General features: G+C 31.9%; 1 protein-coding gene across 1 annotated transcript in view; it reads left to right on the top strand.

The window, feature by feature from the left end:
* The window catches only part of LOC113522388 (uncharacterized), a 58,897-nt gene that overhangs the window by 27,283 nt on the left and 5,309 nt on the right, over window positions 1-26,305 (top strand). The window contains exons 4-20 of the mRNA XM_052903425.1: window positions 4,407-4,573; window positions 10,483-10,558; window positions 12,053-12,182; window positions 15,853-16,045; window positions 16,524-16,661; window positions 16,813-17,042; window positions 17,614-17,739; window positions 18,079-18,231; window positions 18,691-18,866; window positions 19,677-19,815; window positions 20,118-20,392; window positions 21,357-21,530; window positions 22,284-22,460; window positions 22,997-23,197; window positions 24,062-24,304; window positions 24,906-25,090; window positions 25,760-26,028. Coding sequence (XP_052759385.1) covers window positions 4,407-4,573; window positions 10,483-10,558; window positions 12,053-12,182; window positions 15,853-16,045; window positions 16,524-16,661; window positions 16,813-17,042; window positions 17,614-17,739; window positions 18,079-18,231; window positions 18,691-18,866; window positions 19,677-19,815; window positions 20,118-20,392; window positions 21,357-21,530; window positions 22,284-22,460; window positions 22,997-23,197; window positions 24,062-24,304; window positions 24,906-25,090; window positions 25,760-26,028 — 3,052 coding nt within the window. The remainder of the gene's footprint in view (window positions 1-4,406; window positions 4,574-10,482; window positions 10,559-12,052; window positions 12,183-15,852; window positions 16,046-16,523; window positions 16,662-16,812; window positions 17,043-17,613; window positions 17,740-18,078; window positions 18,232-18,690; window positions 18,867-19,676; window positions 19,816-20,117; window positions 20,393-21,356; window positions 21,531-22,283; window positions 22,461-22,996; window positions 23,198-24,061; window positions 24,305-24,905; window positions 25,091-25,759; window positions 26,029-26,305) is intronic.

Below are 26,305 nucleotides of genomic sequence, written 5' to 3'. Positions count from 1 at the left end.
CGGACAAATTTAAATTAATAATATAAAATAAATATTGTAAATATTATTAATTATTATAAATATAAAAAAGATATATCTAAGATAGATTTTTAGATAGGAGCCCATCTTCAACGATTGATTTTTTTACATTGCACGTTTTAATAAATATTATTATTTAAATTATGAGACTAATCAGAGATTTGTTCTTTACATTATTAACATTGACGATATATAAATAATTTCATTTTATATTACTATTATATATATTGTGCAAAAATTAAAATAAAATACATTAAATCGCAATGTTTTGAAGAGATTTACATGCAAGGTTGTATTTAATTCTTTTTAGTATCAAACAAAACGTATTTACACGTTTTTATAGAAATTATATTAATTTATATTAAAGAATTATTGCAAATTATTGTAAATTTGAAGCACGAAAACTATTCGTATGTTAATAAACAATTTGATTTTAATATATTAAAAGTAAATCTACTACTATATTACAAAATGAGAATGGACGGAGGTCTCTCATTCAAAAACTTTCATGGTTTAAATGAAATTTAGTACGCAAATAAGTTACACCCTAACTTAAAAGATAGAATACTTTATATAACTAGTAAGAAAATCTGAATTAACAATAAACCCACTATGAAAAGTTAGGTACCAAAGTTTTTGTGATAGCAAGTAACCGTATCTAAAAATACATCTAGTCATAGTTCCGACACAAGTTTTGTCACCGCAGTTTCTTTTATCTGTAAGTATAATAGATAATATACATGTTTAATGACCATCATCATCATTGTATAAATCGTCTGTGTTCACGCTATCTGTATTATGCAATTAAATTCAACAATCTCAGAATAGGTACACATGACGCGACATCGAACTGTAGCCGAAGGTCGTATAAAACTAAAAAACCTTAATCTTCATGCATTTAATTTGAATATGAAATGTAGAATATCTATTACCTATATTTCAATATTGAACTAACTGAATGTATTCAAACGAAAATTGAGTAATAGAATGAAACCTAATAAGTGAGGATATGACATAATCAATCTTTTGGTGCGGTTCTATGCTATGCAAAATCGTCATAATAACCTTAAATCTCAAATAAAGCACATAAACTCTCTTTTTAATCTTAATCAAAATAAGAATAGGTAATAAAATATATAAATGTGTATAAAATTGGCAAAGATATCGCATCATGTAAATACAAAAATATGCAATCGAATAGAGAACGTCTTCCTTTTTTAAAGATGGTTGATAATAACACCTAGATACGTTCATGTTGATCTATTATTTAATTAAACCTGTTATCGAATCATGACGAACCTATTTTAATCGGTTTAAGAATTTTACCTGGTAGGCTGCTGGTGGGTGAATAAATGCAACTTTTTTGTCCACGAACTTACAAACAAAAAAGTTGTCAAAGACGTATTATATTGAGGTCAACAACCACAGTAGGTACATAATCTTAAACGTAATAAATATCATGGTATTTAATCTCTAATTACGTCATAATATTCAACTAGAGAATCTGTATTGGAAAGATTTCGATAATGTTTTTGCTGGTACTTATTAACTTTATTTTTACACTAAATACCAAGCAAAAGAGAATAGAGTGTCAAAGGTTTCTATTTTTATTATGCTTATTTATATTTCTTGCTTCATTCACTTTCGTAACTACCAGTTATAGATTTATCAGTTGTAGATTTGAAGAGAGAAGCCTTTTAGATAGTATTCAGTCTATGTTATCATTGTAGGTTTGTCCTAATAGGTGAGAATAAAATAGTAATTCCGCTTGCGATATTGGTATACGGTGGCGGGCCACCTGTGAGAGAAGATATATGAAGGTGAAGCAGGTCCGTCAGCCCATCGTAACGAACTTCACAAAACTTAACCATAATAGTTTTCACGGGGAATCGCGTGGATAATCCGTTATTAAACACCATTACTAACAATCCCTTTTCTCCCGATCACTGTAGATATGTTTTTAAAGGATGACAATGGAATGCTAACCCCGCGTATATTAATGATATACGCTGGCAGAGCACCAGTGAGGGATGATATGTGTGAATGAAAAGGCAAGTCAGTTACCCCGTCGTGATGAAACACCTGGAATTCAGCAGGATGGTTTCCAGGAAGGACCACTTGAAGGTCGACCTGATGGGATGTATTACTAGCAATGGGTCAGTTAGACCCCGTTACTAATAATCCCTTCCCCTCGATCATTATAGGTTTTTAATGGGTGAAAATGGAATGGTAATGCCTGTCGCCTACGCTATCGGTATACGCAGGCAGGGCACTAATGAGAGGTGATAAGTGAGGGTGAATGCAGGTCGGATAGCCCATCGTGAAAAATGCCGTGAGAATTAACCACGATGGTTTCCAGGGGGAACCGCGTGGAGGTCGACCTGATAGGATACATTGCTAGCAAGGGAACTGTTAGATCCCATTACTAACAACCCCCTTCCCCCCGATCATTATAAGTTAGGTACCAATAGGTTCAGCAATTAACGATGAATTAACAGATATGATATTATATATAATAAACTACTTCATATCTCAACAAGGAGCTCATGGTTCTTAAAAAAGAGAAAGATTCATCGTAAAACTATATTTAATATTAAATTTAATTATTATATTTAAAATTAACTATTACATTTTATAAGTAAAATCAAATGGCAAAAGTATGAAGATTCGAAACGTAATAAATTCATAAGACTAAAAAATCCCTGACAAAATATAAAAACGAATTAACTTCATATTCATTCTTAATAAAGCTGGTAATCGCGAGATATTTACCTACAATATTTTTTATACGTTCCTGAATTATTTTTATATTTCCACTCATACATTTTATTTGAGAGAAAAGGATTTTATGAATACTATGACTGTATTTTGGATAATACCCATTACGTATTGTATAATTTGAATGAAGTATTTACCTAAATGTCTACAATTTACGATGTTACTGTAGGTTGAATACATTGTTATAAACAATTCTTGAAACATTATACGTACCATCACCAGCTTTTTTGCCCTTTTAGGAATTACCACCGGATCTGATGAAACATAAAATATTCACATCGTTTCTAAGAAACGGAACTAAGCATTAACCACAGTAATAGTAGGTAGGTACTTTATAGATATTGCATAAGCATTTGTCTGGTAAGAAATATTTTTGTGTGAGTAATAATTACCTATTTATACTATGTTTAGATCACTCCTGACGCACACTCTTACATTAATATATATTGTACAATAATAATACCTATGTACTTTTATTTCAACCCCTATAAATCCACAGAAGAAGTAATCATTAGACGCTTAATTGAAATAAAAAATAAAAAAATATTTGTGTTAAATCTATGCAACGTGAATTAGAAAATTTTAGACTACACTGTAAATATTCATTTATATTAGTTATTGGATTGGTTGCATAGAATCATTATATTTAATAATCGACACTACACTTATATTGATAAAATAATAAATATTTGATAAAGTTGAATCTAATATAATTATTTTTCGACAACAAGTTTAAAATTATTATTTTATATTGTAATAAAAAAATAATTCTTTGAAATGAAACACCTTTAACAAACTCCTTCCAGTAAACATGTAAGTATATTGGTATTGATAATCATATTTCGTTTTTACAGACACATTAATTAATACACAAAAACACAACAATATCATAATTATAAATACATATCCTCATGTTTCCATATTTACTCTTATTTACGTCTTTATAATTATAAGGTATAAATATATATATATATATAATTACTTGTATTGTAAAAAACCTTATACACAACAATTAAAAGGTAGATCCGGCTAGTTCATCGAAATATTCGATCAATAGATATTTTGTTAAATATTTATATATAACATAACCGTTGTCATTGTTACAAAACAACTAACCACATTGCCGTGTGGTCCTAGCATGTTACCCATAATGGGCCACCCCTTCCTTTCCCATGGATGTCGTTAAAGGCGGCTAAGAGAACTTAATCGGATGGGCAGCAGCGTCCCTCTTAAAACATTTCCAAAGCTGATCTGCATTTGCCAACTCGCCTGCCAATTGTGTCAACTACTGGTAAACTCCCCTTTATGGGGGAGGCCGATATTCAGCAGGGAACAGTTAGTGGCTGACATGGTGATCCCATCCGTATTTATGCTGTGAAGCAGCTATGCTTGCATGCTTGATTCATGAAATTTAGTATAATTATATGTACTCTATGAATTTAATAAAGTCATAGACTATTATTTATCCAAGTTAATCGACAGATCCGCGGGTAAAAGTTAGTACCCAATATTTTTTACGAGTACCTTAATAAAGAAATAAAAAATTAAAATATATACTTATGTATATTAAAATAAATTAATGTAAATTTAAATGTATTATCTTATTCTAGGAATCACCCAACCTCTATCTGCACCCCAAGTACCAGACGCCGCCTTGGTAGTGCATGCAATGGCCCAGCTAACGCAGCCTCCAGATCACGACTACGTGACCAGCATGCTGGCAGCTTGGGGACAGCTACTGATCGACGACCTCGTCGGCACTGCCAATGGGAACAAGGTATTTGAATGGTCATTATACTTTTAATTGTGTTTACTTATACGATCCCGATTAGTCACACACTAACTGAATAAAAATCAACTACTCTCACGCCAATGTCAAAATTAATTATTTCATTATTGACATTCACAAAATAATTTTACTCGAATTTATGCAAATTGGATGTTAAATTTTGTAACCAAAACAATTGGATTGAAACTTAATTTTTAATAATTACCTGTCAATCTTACTGTTAATTTATTTAAACTGATCATAACCTAGTCATGAGAAACTTAACAACGAATATCTTGATATAATCGAGAACACCCAACCTGAGACCATTTAAAGTAATATTCCTTTAGTTAACCCAATCAACAACTAAACTTTAGACCTTATCTAATATCATTACTCACAGAAATTGTGAGAATACCTAGTAGGTATATTTTATATGGTAAATACCGAAAAATACATATTTAATGAAAATCCAAGTATTAAAATAGATCTGAAACTTATGACTTGGTAATATGGACCACAAAATCAAAATCTATATCTACTCAGAGCTAGATTAGTCATAGCAGGTCCACCTGAACCACGTACCAAAACCAAAGTGCATTCATAGATTACGTATTTAGTCCCGCCGCATCGAATCACACGTAATATTCAGTATGAAGGCCACCGGACGCAAGCTTTTTGTTAAAAGGAACGGATGGTGTCGCAACGCACGCATTCATACGACGTAATCGTCAATCTAATGATGCGATCGACTCGATTTTTTTTCAAGTATACTAACTTGAACTTGGCCGAGACTCGACTGAGATCAATTATGAATGATTACAATGTTAATAAATCACCTGATGACGTAGGTACACAAATACTCTACAATATGTTTAATCTTATAAGTTTATAAAAGTATCTTTATTATATACTTTTTTTTTTAAAATAGAGTTTTATTACATCAAAATTTTAAAAGTAAATAATATACTCTTTAAATAGCAGACCTTTTCGACCTCTAGAAGTTTTATATTTGTTTATTACGTGGATGTATAAAAACCATAGATTAAACTCGTTTAGTGTTTTTTTTTATTAAAAAACTTAATTTTATACATGCAGGTATAGATTTAATACTAATAATTTGTCTTGTACAATATAATAAATAATTAACTAACTATAATTAATTTGACTTGTTATACATAAAGATAAAATATAATTACATAGGGGGCATCCATTAATTACGTGAGCTCTTTTTCGATGAGTTTAGACTCCTCCCCCCCCCCCTTAGGTGAGTATTTGTGAGATTTGTCTTGACCCCCCCCACCCCTTATGTGAGATTGACCCAAAAAATATTTTAACCTTAATTTATATTTATTGTTCGGGAAGATAATAAATCGTTCAGGTATACTATAATTAAATTATTGTAATTAAATAAAATTCAAAGTAAAAACATAAAAACAACACTTTCTTTTAAATTTTTACTCAATCCATGGAGATTCGTGTATTTTTTCAATCGAAATAATTGGACACATATCATCTGGGATTTCTAGTAGTGCAGGAAGACAATCACTGGAAACGTCTACGTTTATCTTTAATATTTTAGTAATATCTTTAATATTTTATATTTTTTGAAGTTGACGTGAGATTTTTGATTATTCCCCCCCCCCCCCTCGGTTTAAATGAGATTTGGTGAGAATTCATTAGACCCCTCCCCCCCTATTCTGAGCTCACGTAATTAATGGATGCCCCCATATGTATATATTTTAGCAAATTCGTTCCACGTTAAATATTCTTGTCGTAAAATAATAATTAACGTTTTATTATTTAAGTAGCTAGATATACGACTATCTATATGAATATATAATATGTTCTATTATTGGTTGACATTTATTCAAATCCATATGTGCAACAAATTATAGGATTCAGTTATTCACACTTTGTAAAATATCACATGTGCTATGGGTACTATAGGAAATTTAAGATATTATTAATTTTACAAATACTGTAAAATAATACGAGGCGATACGAATTACAAATTATGTTATCATAAATTAGTTAAAGAAGGTGGAATGCAATATTACAAAAATAATATTTTTTCCTTTTTTTCCTTATTTTTTGTAACTGTCTTACATGAACTGTAAATTTTATTTACCTAGTCTTTATTTATGTATACAGGTAATTTTATGTATGGATTCAAATTTAATGTCAAAATAGTCATTGATTACTGAGTACCATTTTTTAATAAGAGATCTGAATATATTATGATTACAAGGTATATTTGAAAATAAATAAAAATAAAAGATAAAGTAAATTTTATTCATAACTGTTCTTCTCTCGTAATTAGGAAATAAAAGACTTGTTAAACATTTAAAACGTATGAATGGATGCAAACATTACATAATATTTCGTGATAGTTCGCGAGGTCGACCAAAGAAAGGTTACGTGTGCACTTTTATAATAGTGAAAGCAATGAAGTAACAGGTGTACTCCGTTCCTTATAGGCTATACGAGTACTTATGGGTGTGTCTCTATGATCTGACTGGTACTCTATGATTTGACACTTGCTACTATGCAACAATCAAATACGTTTACATACTTTAAAAGATCACTATATTATTTTCAAAATTCATGAACTCATTCACATTAGCCGATAACTATCCCACTGCTGAAGATAAGTTCATAGGAGAAATAGGCCTATGCCTTCCCCATAAAGGGGGTTTGATTACCATATTTGATAGGCGTATTGGCAATTGCAGTTAGGCCTTTGGAAGAGACGCTGCTGCCCATCCCTCGACTCTTTAGTTCTCTTAGTTACCTCTTACAACACCTTAAAGGAAGGGATGGCTCATTGTATGCAGAGACCATACCTTCTAAAAATATTATTACATTTACTGCATATACAAACTATCCCATTTATTAAAATTAAAATAGTTAACGTCACCCATAAATATGAATGTACTGTTCATGTCTTAAATTTATTTTATTTATGGTTATCACAAAATGTACCTTAAATAGGCATCATGTTTGCACTGTATTTACTCAAGTATTAAAGTTGATACAATAAAGCGCATGTTGTTAATATGGGTTATCATATTAATAATAGATTATATTGCTGTAGCCATAATTCTTGGCCGCGATTAAACATTACTCATTTATTTTGCAAGTGTACGTTGCAAATCACAAAATAAACATATTATTCCGATATAACTGAATATTAATTTAATCTCATGTTTTTGTTGTCAATATATAAAAATCTTATGTCACGATATTCGTTCACGCTGTTTACAAAATGGCTAAGCCAATTTTCATTAAATTTTCTAAATATTATTTGCTCCAGCTTAATTTTTTTTTTCCGTATAAAACAGCACGCCACCGATAGGCAGCAGTACGGCAAGTTAGTTAGTATAGCCGTAAAATACACATTATTAATTTAGAACTTTATGTTCACACATTCATCTCACATCAAACGGATTTCCGCAAATTAATAATATTTTATTAATACAAAAAATACAGGCAACGAGTGAAACTTACTCATGTTCATGTAAAATAAAATACTTTCTCTGACAATTCTATGTATCTATTTTAGTTATATTGATAACTCTGAATAAAGCAAAATTACATAATATCGATTTTGCAAATATCGGTCATGATGAACATACTCGTCATATGGAATGAAATTAAAATAAATAATCTAAAAAAACAGAGATAAACAAATAAAATATTAATTTTATATAAAATTTGCCCATCACTTGTTTCCATTGTTATTTTGCCATTAAATGCCAGTTTTGTAGTGTATAAAATATAAGAACAGAGTCTACATTATATGACGGAGTATAATGTACCTATATTATTTTTTTATTTATTTATTTATTCTTTATTGACCACATTACAAAAAAAAATGTCTGGTACAAAAGGCGGACTTAATACTATATAGCATTCTCTCCCAGTCAACCTTTGGCTAAACAGAAATTTTATTATGCGGTGAAAAAAATTACAACACATACAATAGAGATTATATAAATATACATACATATTACAAAGATGAATAAGCTAGCAATCCAAATTCAAATCATCTTTATTCAAATAGACTTGACAAGCACTTTTGAATTGTTATTTTTTCTACTACACTACATGGTTTCGGTAAAAAAAGTTGCTCAAGTCGCAAGAAACGATACTTCGACAGTTACTCTTTTAAATCTCTATTAACATTATGTATGTTATTTAAATAAATTGTCGAAAATTACATGCTCATGAAGCAACGTATCATGAAAGTCTTAGATAGATCACATAAAATGCTAACCGCATTAATTTTATTTTCCCAAACAGCAAAAATATATCTTAATAACTCTGCACCTGCATCCGTAGTTGATCGCCCTTTAGAAAAACTAAATTGACTATTATGCATTAATTCGTTTAAATTAAAATAATTAACCAATTATGATTCAACATGATTATTTCAAAGATTTTACTCATTGCCGAATGAAATGATAGCTATAGTTATTTACTGGATCGTTTTTAGTCCCATTTTTAAAAAGCTGTATAATTTTATTAAGTTTCATTAGATTAGGAAACTTACAATCATCTATGCACTTGTTAAAAATAAAAACAAGAAACGGTGCAATAATTTTAATTACACGCCAAGTATTTTAATAGATATCTTCCATAAGTCCTCAGTTTTTTTGTTATTAAGTAATTTAAATGTTTTTATTATATCTACGGGAGTTATATGGTTAAAACTAAACACAACTGATGGCATGCTAACATTTTCTGTTAATAAAGCTTATTATTGTATTATATGTAAGTATTTATACAATATATTATATGTATTTGTATGTAAGTAACGCAATAGTAATTATATAGAAAACTGATTCACTCATATGAAGTTACTTTCTTTCTCTTATAGTGCCTCTTTAACTAATGAAGATAACAATCACATCTGTTGTGATTGTATCTTCTAATTGTGTGCTAAAAGAAATAATTTTAATCGACTTTACTCAAGATGCCCAGTCAATTCCGGATGTTGTGGAGTTACAACTTTTTTCTGCGATCGACCTCTCTCTTACCAGCTATTTTGTCTATCATAATTACTTGTAAAATTATTCGATAATAAATACCTAATGAAAATACGAAGTTTTCTGTTGTTTATTATAATTAAAAACCACAACCTCCATATTGATGACATTTTGTGTCAACATTCGTCGGTATGCCTACATTTTAAATTACTTCTTCTATACGTTTGCTCTTAAATAATATCATATCTGTACTTTCTTTTAACATTCATTCGTAAATTAAATTTGGAATGGTCACCTAATTAATTAGGTGTAATCATAAAATACTAATTGACCTAATCTACATCTACATACTGAGACGATAAAACCGGAAAGTTGTTATGGTCCGCATTATTATTAATAAAGCTATAACATTACCTCTCACAAATTATGCACCTATGTAATACCTGTAATAAACCAAAACTATAGTTTTTTTTTTTATCTGCATCGTAAATTTTAAACCGAAAAAGTGAATAACAGTACAAAAATCATTGAGATTTATTTTTAAACAAACCTACACCCACGTAACCAAGGTACTTTGTAGTTACACTAGTACAGTTCTAACTCAATCAGAAACCTAATAATAAAAAATAAGCAATGCAATGTGGTAACATAACTATTATTTTTAAATATTCTGCCTCCCATAACTAGAATTGGTATTCCTTTCGATATTATTATGTTCTATTTATAAATTCAGTGATTTAAGAAACTGAAAAATGTACGCAGTAGAGTAGCAAAACATGTAACTACATTGCACAAAATATTTCTACGATGTTCTATATATTGATTTTTGCCTGATACCATGATTAGTATTATTGAAATAAAATAGACAATTATTGCAATTTATTATTCTATAAATTAAAATGTTTAATTATTTATGTTTATATACAGGAATGCAAAGGTCCAGAATCTACGTGTGAATATGAGCGATCAGCACCTGCAAGAGACATTGATTCGTGTGGTTTCGGTGCGTATTCAATATACAAGATATCTACTATACTTTTTTAATTAGCAATGGTTAGTATTTATCAATGTTTAAATAGAAAAACGTACAAAACTGAACTACTGTGTAATTTGGATGAGTAGACAGTGTTATAATAGCCTAAAGCTCGGAGATAAACTAAAATACTTAACTTGGTATAACATACATGATAAAAAATAATTTATACTAATATTTAAACATACAAAACAATACTGGTTTTCGATTTACTTAGTTTACGTGACTAATTTGGATGAAATTTGGTATAATTAACTCTGTAATAATAGGTATAGATTATTCTACAGATTGTCAGTGAATGATATAACACTCTTTTAAATCAACTCCTAAGGATAAAACGGGATGAACAAGCTTACGGATTGTAACATATTTAACTAATTACAAAATTATAAACACGTATTGTTTATATTATTTTCTAATATAGGCAACATATTCACTTGTTTATAACTACCATTGGTTATCGTAAAATATTACATAAATACGTTTATCTTACTAATATAATTATATTATCCTATTGACCTAAAGCTAGAACATAATTTAAACGATTATTTCACGGTGAGTGGGTTCGAAGTTGTTTGAAAAGTAACACCCTGCGCGCACGCACCTACTAGGAAATGTTTGAACAGTAACTGGTTTCACAAAGCATGCTTACATTTATTTCGCAACATTGCCATATAATTGTATACCACACTATTCTACTAAAAGATAAACTATATAAATCCTAATATCTCAGAATCAAGAAGCTCAGATTTTTTTATGTCTAATTAGGTATCATTATCATCATGCAATTAAAACTTGTTTAGTATCTATATTGATTAAATTTTTATAATTTTTATTCGAATAAATAGGTTTATATTATTTTTATACTTTTAAACATTTTTTAATAATTATTTTTGTTTGATTCTACCACCCAATTTGGATTCTGATACAATTTCAGCTAGCAAGAACGGGTAAAAAACTTAAAATAGAAATTTAAAATATTAGTTACTTATTGATTCTGGTAATTGTTGGCACTTGGTGAAGTTTGGAATACATCTTTATAGGTTAGCTAATGAAATCACTGGTACTCCTCAAGCTTCACATTTCATTCCAAAAATCAATGAGACGTCTTTAATAATGTTTTAATATGGTCAGATAGTAATAATGTTTTAAAGCGTTCAAATTATAAAATATATAGTTAAATAAAAATACAAAAATGTATGGAACGAGTACAAGTATGATCGTACTTATAAAAAGATATTAATTAACTTCTAAAACCACAACTATTGTACCTATTTAAAATTATAATATTAATATTAGTAAACTTAAGAAACTATAGTTATGTTTTACGAATAAATCTTATTTCATTTCATTTCAGTTATTTAATATAAATAACTGAAATGAAATGTAAAATATTATTCTTTCTATTTATATCTTTCTTATAATGTTTTTTTAATGTTCTCATCAATATTTATTCTTCCTTAGAGTACCGTGAGCAGATGAACCTAGCTACTTCTGTACTCGATGGCTCTGCTCTCTACGGCAGTTCCGAAAAGGAATTGCGCTCACTTCGACTCTACGATGCTGGCAAACTGGATATGGCCTCGTGTCGCAAGTCAGTATTATTTGACCCATCAAATTTTCCGATTACATATTGAATAAATAACAAATATTTATATTTAAATACCGATTTTAAAACAGACTACTAATGGATCTGCCATTGGTGGTCTATTTTAAAGTGGGTATTTGCAAATCCTTACTATCACTACATTATTCGAATAAAATATCTCCAGGAGTAGCAACGCGGGAAGAATATAGGGGTGTTGCAATATATTTTATGATCCCCTAAATACTGTTCATACTCGTATATATGGTAATAGGCGAAGGTTGCAACTTTCCATCAAGTGAGCCATCAGTTTATTTGCCATTCATCATCATCATCATATCAAACGTTAACTGACCAGTGCTGAACATAAATCTCCCCCATAAAAGAGGGTTTCGCCAGAAGTTGCCACGCTTGGGAAACGGGTTGGCAAGCGTAGTTAAAATTCGGTGATATTTTAAGAAGGAAGCTGCTGCATTGACCATTAAATTCTCTTAGTCGCCTCTTACGACACCCACGGGAAGAGAAGGGTTGGCCCATTTTATATTCTGTTATTAGTGGTGGCTATTGGAATTTGCAAAAAAAAAAATATTTTATATATATATTCTTTATTGCACTAAAACATACAGTAACAACAATAAGTTAATAACAATGTTAGCAAAGGCGAACTTATCTCTAAAAGAGATTTCTTCCAGTCAACCTAACGCAGTGGCATAGGAAGTACTGAGTGGGCAGTAGTAGTGCAAGACAGAAATTTAAATAACTATTTACATAAATTATAAATAATTATATATATACACACATACATACATATATATATATATATATATATATATACACACACATATACACACATACATACACACGTTAAATACAACATATAAATATCAGATACAAGAGAACACAATGATGACAGTCTTCTAATCATTTTTATATTTAATATAAATTGGAAAGATAGAATGATTTTAATCTTTTTTTTGAAGGAACTTTTATACTTAGTGTAGGTATTAAGCAATTCCTATATTTACATATAGTTATCTAAACATCGTGCCAATAGATGCGTTTACGTGGTTAATAAAGAGGAAGTAAACAAAATAAACATTGTATAAGAACAAACAAGTTTATCTTCACGCACGCCAGTCTAACGTAATTAATATAGTTAGACACATCTAGGCATTTATGAGAAAAAATATATTATTAACTTGTAGAGGTAGTTAGCAAAGCAGTAATGTCACAATAAAATCATAATATTGAAAAAAAAAGCCAAAGAAAAAGAAAAATTCATTCCCTTTTTTTCTCATTTTCCCTTTAAACTTAATCTTGCATTACAGAGTAACTGTTTGAGTCATAGATTGTTTTTTGCTCTTCTAATACAATTATTTTTTTTATATGTATATATTTATTTATCATATGTGTATGCTTATATTAGTCTAACTATATGTTTATAATATATTAAGTAACGAAATATTAAATATTACTTTATTTTTCCTTTAGTTAATAATGCACCACTTCTCGGTTTGCCTATTAATTAACTGATAGAGAACACCGTCCAGTGTTAAGTCCGCCAAATGTACATAGAATTTTACTGAGCACTAAAGTTTAATTAGTATATTAAGTATAATTCTTTAAAATAATGTTGAGAAATGTATTTCCAACAACAATCGTAATATGATAACATGATCCTATCAAAGCTGAAAGTAATACATTCAATTGACGGTAAAACTAAATTAATTTTAAATGAAACAATAAAAAAATAAGATGTCGTATGAGTATATTTTACTGTTCAAATTATTTCAAAAGTTATGTCGTTTTACTTTTTAATTAAACGTGATCGTTAACTGTTATTTCAACAGAAATTACAGACTTAGTACCAACAATTCTGAATGAATTGTTGATACTATCATGATGTTATTTCTTTGTTATTTACGAATTCCTTTTTTATTAATTTTTTTGTAGGTATACAAAAATGTCATATAGAGCCCATTAGAACACAATTTTCTGTACCTATTCAATACTGTACTATAATAACTATCCACCTATATCTTTGTCCCAGTTAAATAGCTGATTATAACTAAACGAACGCAATGTTAATTTATAAACGATGACACTAAGATGGAATTCCTAGACGTGGTCACAGAAATGGATTGTATGCAAATACATCTAAGATATAAACCTTGAGATTACGTACCTTCCCTCGTAAAGATTTCAATCATAAGCATATTAACATAGGTGGTTACAAGCAAACTGCTAATTGTATATTAAATGACTTCCTATTTGATAAATCAGTGTCATCATTTGATCAACTTACAATCTTTAATGTAAAGACGTACGATGTAATCAAAAGCATTTGGTCTGAAATCATAAATATATTTTATCACATACCTTTATCATGCCGTCGTAATAATTTATTACTTATTGTAACAATTACTTATTGTTTTATTAATAAAAAAACTAATTATAGCATAAAACACTAAAAAAATATAGCTACTTAAAAATATACATAACTAATATCATTTGACATTGAGATAAAATAAAAAATACATATTACGCAGCACCATCTAATCCCTTTTCAGTATATTCTGTTTATAAGTAAACGATCTAAACCTGGTAAACGTATTACTACTATAACTACGAGTATATATTATATTTTTTGTAAATACCACACACAAATGCCCAAACTAATACAAATAGACATAATAATAAATTAAAAATGCTTGTATTGAACGAAAATCGATTCTGCAGCCATGAAAAGGATTAGTGTATGATTATGCTAAACCGTTACGCTAAAAAATTCGCAAATATTATAAAGATAATAATCGTTGCAAAATACAAGGACCTTTGGTTCGGTCTTTAACAATTTTTCTTGAACTTTAACATTTCCAACATATACTTTACTTAATAACTTCCCTAAATGTACGGAGTCATGGACAAAATTGATTTTGTAACATCAAATAGTGTAATGCTGTATTTAAATGTGTCATTGAATTTTCATTCCAATGCAATATCATGTTTGACAAAATAGGCAAAACAGGATGTAAACCATGCTGTATAATCGAAAGCCTAGTCATGATATTGAAAATTACTTATAATTGTTTATATCTATAATAAATTTAACATACAATTGTAATCTTTTAGAAGAAACAATAAAGAGTATCTATCTATCTATTACTGTTCACACACGTTACACATACACGTTCTTCAATTAAATTTATTAGTAAAGCACAATGTAGGTGATTTTTCACCTCAGTATACGCTGGCGGAGCACCAGTGAGGGAAAATCGGTGAGAATGAAAATGCAGGTCAGTTAGCCCATCGTGATGAATAATACATCTAGAATTCATCACGATAGTTTCCAGAGGGACCACGTGGAGGTCGAACTGATAGGATATATTGCTAGCAATGGGACAGGTAGTCCTTATTGCTAACAATCCCTTCCCACCAATGTAAGTGATTAAGATCCAGTGCCTATATTATTAGTAGTTTTTATAGGTAATAACGTTGTCGGGATGATAGATGGAAATGAAATCAGGTCAGTTGGCCCATCGTAGCGAATCTAGGGTTGACGGGAGACCACATGCAAAATGTTACTAACAAACCCTTCCCTTCCAAACTTTAGTTTTAAAACTAAGCAATTAAAGTGCATATGCTAAATAGTAACAGTAAAATAACTATCGTTTTCCAGATGTAACGACGCTACTCCTACCGCACCTCTATACAAGGCACTGTTATCGGAACACAACCGCATCGCTGGAGAACTATATTCGTTGAATCCGTTCTGGGACGACACCACTTTATACCTGGAAACCAGGAGAGCAATGGCGGCCATCATCCAACATATAACGTACAATGAATTCTTACCAGTACTTTTAGGCGAGGTGAGTCGAAATATTTATTCACTTGATGTTGTCTTTTTCTTCCTCCCTCATATTTCACTACAAAATAGATACAACTCCTTTCAGTTTTTGTTTGTGATTGTGTATCTGTGATTGCGTATGTGTTTGAAGAAATTTAGAATTTCTTCAATAACAAACAAAAACTGATATATATGTATTTTAAGTATTAAATATAATATTTTCAATAATTATAATAATTCTTACATAGGTTTTAAATACCATTATTGTATAATAGGTATTTAATATTATAGCTTTTATGTGTAGATACAGAATTTGAGTTTATGAATTTTAAGATTGAAATGGTGTAAATAAACGTAGTTTAAAAACCTGATTTTTCTTTTATAGCAAAAAATCAGGATATGATATTTTAGTTATGGAACCCTAAATCCTGATCGTACAGTTAAAGTAAAATATCTCGAATTCATATTATTTGATTATTTAATTACATATTATTTACCAGGTTGGAATGGCCAAAGCCGAATTGAAATTGCAGTCACTCGGTTTCTGGCGAGGTTACTCAAGCGCAAACAGAGCAGGCACCTACTCAGAGTTGGTTGCTGTTGCACCCATTTTTATCGCTATGATGAATGAGAAACTGGTAAGTGAATTTTTAAATAGGTTTCTTTGGTATATAAAATATATGCTTTATATACAAACCCTATAGACATTTTCTTCTTTCGGGTTCTCAAGGTTGACTGGAAGTAATAGATGTTCATTAATGATATAACTGATAAATCAATCGTCCGCAGACGAACTCGTCGATCAGCATACAGCACCTGATCGGCACGGCGGCGCACCGGGCGGCGCGGTGGCCGGCGCGCGCGCGCTGGCACGTGCGGCGCGCGCGCGACCACGGCGCGCCGCCCTACGGCCGCGCACTGCGCATGTGCGAGCCCACCGCCACACTCGCCGGCTTCGGCGACATGGGCCGGCTCGGCTTCGACAGGCCGCACGTTGAAATGCTGGCCGATATGTACAGGTACGACTAATTTTCCACCCTGCTCTGTACATAACTAGCTTATGCCAGTGACTTAGTACGCGTGGATTTTTAAAGTTTTATCCCGTTAAAGGTTGAATTCATGCCATTCGTGTTTTTACCATGAAGCAGTTGTGTTTGCATGGCTGTGTTTCGGTTTGAAGGGTAAGATATGGCGTGAATTTACTGGGTACAGAGGAATAACATCTGAGTCCTCAGGAATGGCAACACATTGGAGGTATCATGGGCGAAACAGTTTACTTTATTATGTCCATAGAACCGCTCATGTCTATCGGCGATGGTTACAATTTTCCATTAGGTGGGCCGTCAGCTTGTTTGCCATTCTAAGTTGTATAAAAAAAATATTTTTTTCTTATTATTAACCCATGCTATATAAAGAAACTATCGGGATAATTTAGTGATTTTAAATTGAGCTGTTTCTGCTACGTATTGATATATGGGTCAGTCAGCCAGTCGACATCCCCTTTTACAATTTTATAAGAAAGATTTTAACTATAAAATTAGTCTTTCAATTAATCAGTCTTTCGAAATAAATTCTCATCTTAAATTTCAGAAACATTGAAGATGTTGAATTGGTGATTGCTGGTGCTATGGAGAAGCCAGCGACCGGAGCTGTTATTGGATCAACGCTAGCTTGTGTTCTAGCACTCCAGTTCGCTAACTTGAAAAAGAGTGACAGGTACTTTATTGCACACATACATATAATAGAAATATCAATTTAGAAATTGGTTGACACACAAGCACACGACTTCTCATGTTGCAGGTATTCATGGACAACGGTAGGTCCATTACGTGGACCGTCTGTTCTTTTGCTTCCCTAACAATAAAAAAAATATCAAGCAATTTTAAAATAAATATCGTTTAAGTTTTAAGAACATAAACAAAAATAGAACTATCTTTTTATTGTTAAATGTTAAGCGATGTTTTCACAAATTCTAAACCAACTGTGTGTTATTTTCATGCCTTTTTTTGTGAAATAATATCAATGATTATTTCAATTTCATTTTTCGTTAAACAGGTTTTGGTATGAAAACGACATTCCACCATCTTCATTCCTGCCAGAGCAGTTGGGTGCCATTAGAAAAGTCTCGCTGGCTGGATTACTCTGCGCTGCTGATGATACCATAACGAACATACAACCCAAAGTGTTCATCAAAGAAGATCCTTACTTGTAAGTACCTGCTGTCATAATTTACTCCTGAACTATTAAAACCTGACTGCTATATCGGTATGTTTCGTAGCACTTTCCCTGAGTGACGCGATATTTATTCAATCAAATTCGAGACAATATTTTGTTTTTCACACAAGTATTTTAATAATATTTATATTTAGGTGCTTTTATAATTTATCGTAACATTACATGCCTTTTTACCGTAATAACTTATAAAATACTATCATATTGTCGTCCAGGCTTAAACGTATTTAAATGGAGAGGGGTCCCAGAACGGGCCAGAACTGTTTGATGTTCACCTCAGGATTAGAAAGAGCTTTCAATTCTGCACAAAAACATATCTGGAAGTACATATTATTTTTTATGGTATTAAACCCCCTTAGAAATAGTCATAATTACACCAATGACGTTTATATTGGCGTATATAAATTTATTAGCATATTTATTGTGTAATTCCAGAAATGCTGGCCAACAATGTGCACAACACGGCCGCTTAGAAACAACAGCGTGGCGTGACGACAGCGGGGCGCGAGCCGCTGAACAACTGTCGCAAGACATGCTCGCCGCAGCACTGCAGAAGGCCAAACAGGAGATGGCTAATAGAAAACGTCTCGAGTACATGCTATGGGAATCCCGTAAGTATTTTTCTGTTTCTATTCTGTCATGTTGAAAGTTTCTCGAAATATAAGTAGAAAAAATACAGTAGGGAATTATTCGATTATAGATGAATGATTTGAGAATCCTATATAAGTAACATAACGTCATCCGCGTATGCATTTCTGATGTTGTCTACTTGGTACCAGCCTATAGTGAGCAAAACAAGATGTCTGACAGAAAATGTCTGGATTATAAGTACTTAACTATGTATTATCTCTAATATTATCTACTCACTATCATTTATGTAAAAGATTAAAAAATAGAACCATATTTTTATGTTCGAGAAAGTTCGGCTTGCATGTTGACTAGTAGACAGTAGCTGCTGGTGACTGGTTGGTATAACAATAATAAAAAGACTGTAGTGTGGAGTGAATAAGTATTTTATCACGAGCAACTATCGTTACAAGATGCAATTACAAGGCAGAGCATTGTTATATTGTTGCCATGTACAAATTTACATTGGTACGAGCAAATTTTTTTTTTTATTTATTCATGAAAAAGTGAAACAAGTTGTCGTGGTACGACCTAATATTTGCACTTATTGCCATATATGAAAACGAAGATTGACGTTAGTTTCTAACATTTATGAAGTATGATAAATATTTTTTTACCACATTATGATAAGTAAAACGGTCTTCTGAAAAATAAGAAATATTTCCAATGCCTAAATTAAGGTCATATACTTATTTAAGATTTCCACTCTACAAAGGACCTTATTACTCGAAATTCATTGTAAATATTTTTTTTCATTATTTCTTTCATATTTCTCTTTTTTTCTTTTTTTCTAGATGGTGGAGCTGACCCTAAATCTCCAGTGGGGACTGCAGCCTCGTTCTCAAAAGCCAACAAATATGCGCTAAAATTGGCTAACACTTCGCTCTTCTTTGAATTTGCAACCAATGAACTTCTCAACACTATTCATGGCGGGTAAGAAAGTTAATTTTGCAGTGTTAAACTATTTTGAAATTGAACCTTATTTCAATATGTTTTAAGATACACAATTTTCATTCATTTTATATAATTGATCTCGTTCTCTTTACAAGCTACGTATGTAGTTTCATACTAAATAGTGCATTTAATAGATTATTTATTCGATTGATTTAAAACATAATAACCAAAAATGATTAACTGTTTCCATTTATTTGACATTATGACATCATCAATATTCACTCTACCTATCGATGTTATAATTTTAGAATTAATAAAATAAACCTTAATTAATGTTACAGAAACCGTCGTCGCAAACGGCAAGTCTTCGACGACTCTCTCAGTTTCGCAACTGCGAATGACTTTGCAGATTCCTTACAATCTGTGGACGTCAGTGGGTTCATTGGCAAGGACCAGTTGGGGCCGACCATCGAACCAGGCTGCGACGACCAAGGACCCTGCAATCCTGACAGTCCCTTCAGAACATATACTGGTCACTGCAATAACCTTAGAAACCCAAACCTGGGGAAGAGTTTAACTACTTTTGCGAGATTGCTGCCTCCTGTTTATGAAGATGGTAAGAACAATGTCCCAACGAAGATAAATTTTTTACCCTTTTTTTGTGAAAGTTTATTTTCAATATTAAAGGGTTAATGTTAACACTCTGCTATTATTTACAATATATTTGTGTTTATGATGCCATTAGCCCATTCATATTACTTGATTTCTGCAAAGAGTCGCAAGTAGATAGCTTATCAAAAAGAAAATTCCATCAATTTTGTCATTGGATACATGATATTTCGCAACTAAAATCAGAACTAACAGAAATTCAGATAGAGCATTTTGTTTCCTTTTTAAAAAAGACCGCAGCCAAGCTTTTGTAATTTAATTTTCAAACTGAACAAAGATGGCAGTTATTCGGGTATGTGTCATCTATCTCACGATGACACATACTTATTTAATGATACATATCTTCCAAATACAAAAAAGACTTTGCATAATATATTGGAAACCTTTTCCTCGACTATTAATACTGCTTCCAAGAAATTATTATTTGTAAATAATAATATACAATGGTCTGAGTGAAATAGCAATGAAATTTCTGTGTTCTATGGTTATGGTACGAAATTCTAAGACTTCATGTTGCAAGGATTGGTAACGCACGAGTGATAACACTTACTCTGTATGCCACTTGCCGACCTTTTTCTGACGGTCCACCTGATAAAAAGTGGTAACCGTCGCCTATAGACATGAACAGTACCATGGACATAACAGGTTGTTGCCATTCCTGAGGACTCAAGTGTTACTCTGTACCCAGTAAATTCACGCCATATCCCACCCTTCAAACCGAAACACAGCCATGCAAACAGAACTGCTTCACGGTAGAAATACGAATGGGACAGAGGTACCCAAGCAATCGACTTTTGTACAAAGTCTCCCTCTGGTTTTTGCTTAATAGCTAATCTTATGACTTAGAAAATTCAGAACTTGCTAACATAATATAATGGATTACAATTAGATAAATATGTAAATCTATCCAGGCGTTAGCCGGCCCCGTATCAACTCGGTAACTGGCACACCGCTTCCATCTCCGCGCATTGTGTCCACTGTGATCCATCCGGATATCTCGAACCTGCATACTCGATACACTCTTATGGTGATGCAGTTTGCACAATTCTTAGACCATGAGCTCACCATGACGCCCATTCACAAAGGTAATTTGATTAATTTGAATTTTATTTTATTTAATTAATTTAAATTATTAATATGATTAAATAATTATTAAATTAAATAATTAAATTTAATTAATTTCTATATATATATATATATATATATATATATATATATATATATATATATATATATATATATATATATATATATATATATATATATATATATATATATATTTAGCTAACTGATAATATAGGTATATCCATCCTTGAGTTTGAGTTTAAGGATTGACATAAGTTACCCTCATAAGTTATTTAATCATTTTAAATGCTTATAAGGGATAGGTATAAGCACAAAATGTAGAAATATAAATATAAAAAACGAATATTAATTTATTTGATCGAAATAATAAATATGTACAGCACAATTACTAAGTTATTAAAGATAATGGTAGAAGAAACTAAATCATCTAGTTCCTTCCACTACCTATTTGTTTTGATTCGAAAAGAAATAATGCACTGAATAATCTCACCTTTCAAGTTAAAATAGCAATATACGCATTGATTTTTAATGGCAAAAATAGAGTAGGTAATATTTTCCTTGGTGAATTACATACAACTATCACCTTGGGTGACTATACTCATAATCTTGTTCATGTAAAGACTTTTTAGCAAGCGCCACGAAGTAGCTTATCTTTAAACTAAGAAAGTCATTGTAAACTTGGCATTTACTTGATAATTTCTAAAACTAAACTGGTTCAACTTATAAAATACCAGCTGTCTAATATTTATCAGGTTTCCACGAGTCAATCCCAGACTGCCGCTCGTGCGACTCTCCCAGGACAGTGCATCCAGAGTGTAACCCGTTCCCGGTACCGAGAGGAGACCACTACTACCCCGAGGTCAATGTGACCTCTGGGGAGAGACTCTGCTTCCCATTCATGAGAAGTTTACCTGGACAGCAACAACTCGGTTAGTGCCAAATGTCATATCTTCGTAAACCTTTTTAAACGACTTTAAAAAGAAGATATTTCTCAACTCAACGTTACTTTTATACTTATTTATGTATGGATTTATTTAAGTATGTATTAGTAACTTAAAATATACATTATTATATACACACTGTTGTACGTCTGTATGTATTTAAAAAACGAACAGAGATTTGTCTCTCCAGTCAAACTGTTTATAGTTAATCTTCTCCATCCAAAAGTTGCCTGGAAAAGATCACTCTTAGCGATATAGCCGCCCATTTTTTTCTTAGTGTAATATTTTCTTTAATTGTTTTTATTTATAATAAGTTTTTTATTGTAATCTTTTGGAGGAAACAATAAAGAGTATCTATCTAGCTATCTATGTTTTCAATATCGCTGTAAACTTTGAACCATTCTGAAAACTCTTTTTACGATCAATAGTTTACATTATTATTATGGTATCTAATAATGAATAGCTCTAGACCATATTAAATATGTAACTAGTAACGCCAATGATAAAATCTACGTCGTTTCCAGGACCTCGAGAACAAGTGAACCAGAACACGGCATTCATCGATGCGTCAGTGGTATACGGCGAGAACCCGTGCATCGTGCGGACGCTGCGAGGATTCAACGGCCGCATGAACGCCACCGAGCACCCGATCAACGGGAAGCACCTGCTGCCTAGGTCGAGCCATCCCGAGTGCAAGTCGAATAGTGGACTCTGCTTTATTGCTGGTAATATTTTAATCACATAACTAATGTCAATAGCAAATAGAAGTTAATACTAGATACTTTCAGAAATAACTCGATCCACACCTGAGTAGTTACTAATAATGCCAGACAGGCATATAGACAGACATAGATGCCTCGACGAAATCTATTGGTTAAAGCACTGATTCTAGTATAAATATTTTCGATCACACCAATTTACATTACATAACATTATATTAAAGTTTCATAATTTAAAGATTTTTATTGTTTTATTTTTATGAGATGAAAATGGAATGTTAGCTCTATCTACGCTATTTGTATACGCTGATGAATTTGTAGTGAATAGTGATAGGTGAAATCAGATTAGTTGACATATCCTAATAAATTCACCATATATTAACTATGAATGTTTCATGGTGTCTGCGTGGAAATCGAACTAACAAGATATACCGCTAGCAATGAAGCCGTTGGATATCGTTATTAACAAATCCCTTCCTCTCTATCTATGTTGGTTACCACTCTCCATCAGGTCTGTCAGTTATTTACTTTACCAGAGGGAGACTTTGTACAAAAGTCAATTGCTTGGGTATCTCTGTCCCATTCATGTTTCAACCATAAAGCAGTTGTATTTGCATGGCTGTGTTTCAGTTTGAAGGGTGGGATATGGCGTGATTTTACTGGGTACGGGGGAATAACACCTGAGTCCTCAGGAATAGCTACACATGGGGGGTATCATGGGCGAAATAGTATACTCTGTTATGTCCATGGTACTGCTCATGTCTATAGGCGACGGTTACTACTTTCCATCAGGTGGGCCGTCAGCTTGTTTGCCATTCTAAGTTGTATAAAAAAAAATTTCATTGTATGCAAATATAAACCACATGTTAGGTGACGGACGAGCATCCGAGCAACCAGGACTCACAGCCATCCAGACGGTATTCATGCGAGAACACAACCGGCTAGTGGAAGGTCTTCGCGGAGTCAACCCTCACTGGGATGCTGATCTGTTGTTCGAGCACGCGCGCCGCATCCTCGCTGCTGAGTTCACGCATATCATATACAACGAGTTCCTGCCTAGGTTACTCTCGTGGAACGCAGTCAATCTTTATGGATTGAAACTACTACCTTCAGGTGAGATACTATAGTTAAACTTTCTAGTTTTCTCCAGAATGTAATTGATTAATGTAGATTGCATCATGAACACAAAACTGAAGCCAGTAAATTTGAACTCTTTTTCATTTGGGTTTCAAGTTGTTTTCCATTCAAAGTAGCTAAGGATAGCTAACGATAAAAATAATTGATAAAAAAAACCGAACTATCTACCATGCAGCTACACTGAACAAAGAAGTTTCCTAAGATTTAATTTAGTGGCATCAATTCTAAATTTCTGTTGTGGTCTTTATTTGGATTTTATTAGTTTCTTGGTTAAATTAAGATTTATATTTTCGTGAAATAAAATGTTTGTGACTTCATTCCATTAGTATCTACATGGACATGTTTAATCGCATATGTTTTTAAAATATTTTAAATTGAATTGGAAGCACTCAACTTTATTTCATCCTTTCAATACTCAGCGATCTGTTGCAATATTTCTGGTTCCTATAGTATAAGTTCTATTAATGCACATCTAATTCTAGTCCTTAATTAGTCTTAACACAAATAATATAATACTAGGAAATTATTAATACTCTTATTTTAGCTAGATAACGCTTATATGTCCTTTTCTTCTTAGGTTATTACAAAGAGTACTCTCCAACCTGCAACCCTGCTATCGTGACGGAGTTCGCGTCTGCTGCCTTCAGGATTGGTCACTCGCTATTGAGACCACACTTGCCACGTCTCTCGCCCACGTACCAACCAGTAGACCCACCAATACTACTCAGAGATGGATTCTTCAAAACTGACATGTTTATGGCGGTAAGTATATGAGGATGAGGCTTTGGTGGGATAGTTAATTATAATTCTTTTGTTGAACCAATGATATGTACTTCCACAAGATAACACCTTTTTCAGAAAAATACTTCCAGTAGATTCTATCAAGACAATGACAGAATTAATTAAAGAACATAAAATTGAGAATTTAATGTTTTACCATACAAATACTACAAACAAGGCTAATCCGTAGAAATATAAAGGCAAAACGTAGAATACCCAAAGTCAGAACAATTTAATATTTTTTTTTTAAATCGGCATAACCAAGTATCGAGTCAAGAGCACATTTATGCGACCATAAATCTACAAAGATAGTAAAGAAATAGTTAAATGTACACATATTCTTATTGTTAAAAGTTTTGTAAAAAGGACTCATTATATTTTAATAGAATAACAACCGGTTTAACTTACGTGTAATTAGATCGAGAAAGCTGGACTAGTTTTGGGATCAATTCATTATCTTTATTCATGAGCGGCTGTGACGCGAGCGCGAGCCTGGCTGTGCGCTTCGTATCTTTCTTCTCTGTAATAGTGCCGCAAGCGCTTACAACTCGCAATCAGCGGGCCGAACTAGTCGAACTTTCTCGATCTAATTACACGTAAGTTAAACCGGTAGTTATTACATTAAAATATGTATTCTAATAATTTTCTCAGCATCCAGCTATGATCGATGAACTAATCCGCGGCTTATCATCGACACCCATGGAAACACTTGACCAATTTATCACCGGTGAAGTCACCAACCATCTCTTCGAAGACCGCCGTATCCCATTCTCAGGAGTCGACCTGATTGCATTGAACGTGCAAAGAGCAAGAGACCATGGCATACCGAGCTATAACAACTACAGAGCTCTTTGTAATCTGAAGAGGGCAGCCACATTTGAGGATCTGTCAAGAGAAATTCCTGATGAAGTAATCGCAAGGTTAGCAAAGCATTTCCTTGTCAAATTGTTCAGTTTCCTTCTTTTCTTTTACAAAGTGATCTCATACAGATATAGGTTTGTTATGGTAGATGTTCCATTGTATTAATACCAGTCAACTATGCTTTCATAATTGTGTTTTGCAGAAATTTGGTTTTATTAAATTAGTTCGAAAAAATAAATATGCTTTGTTTGGAATAGAGGTATATCATATTTGTCCTCAAGAATGAAAATACGTGAAATACCCCCTCAGTGAATTATGTTCATGATATTATAATTC

This window comes from Galleria mellonella, unplaced genomic scaffold (genome assembly GCF_026898425.1).
Source record: "Galleria mellonella isolate WM207_F2 unplaced genomic scaffold, CSIRO_AGI_GalMel_v1 utg139, whole genome shotgun sequence".
Taxonomy (NCBI): Eukaryota; Metazoa; Arthropoda; class Insecta; order Lepidoptera; family Pyralidae; genus Galleria; species Galleria mellonella.
Note: the sequence above shows the minus strand (reverse complement) of the source record. Positions and strands in the feature narration are given on the sequence as shown.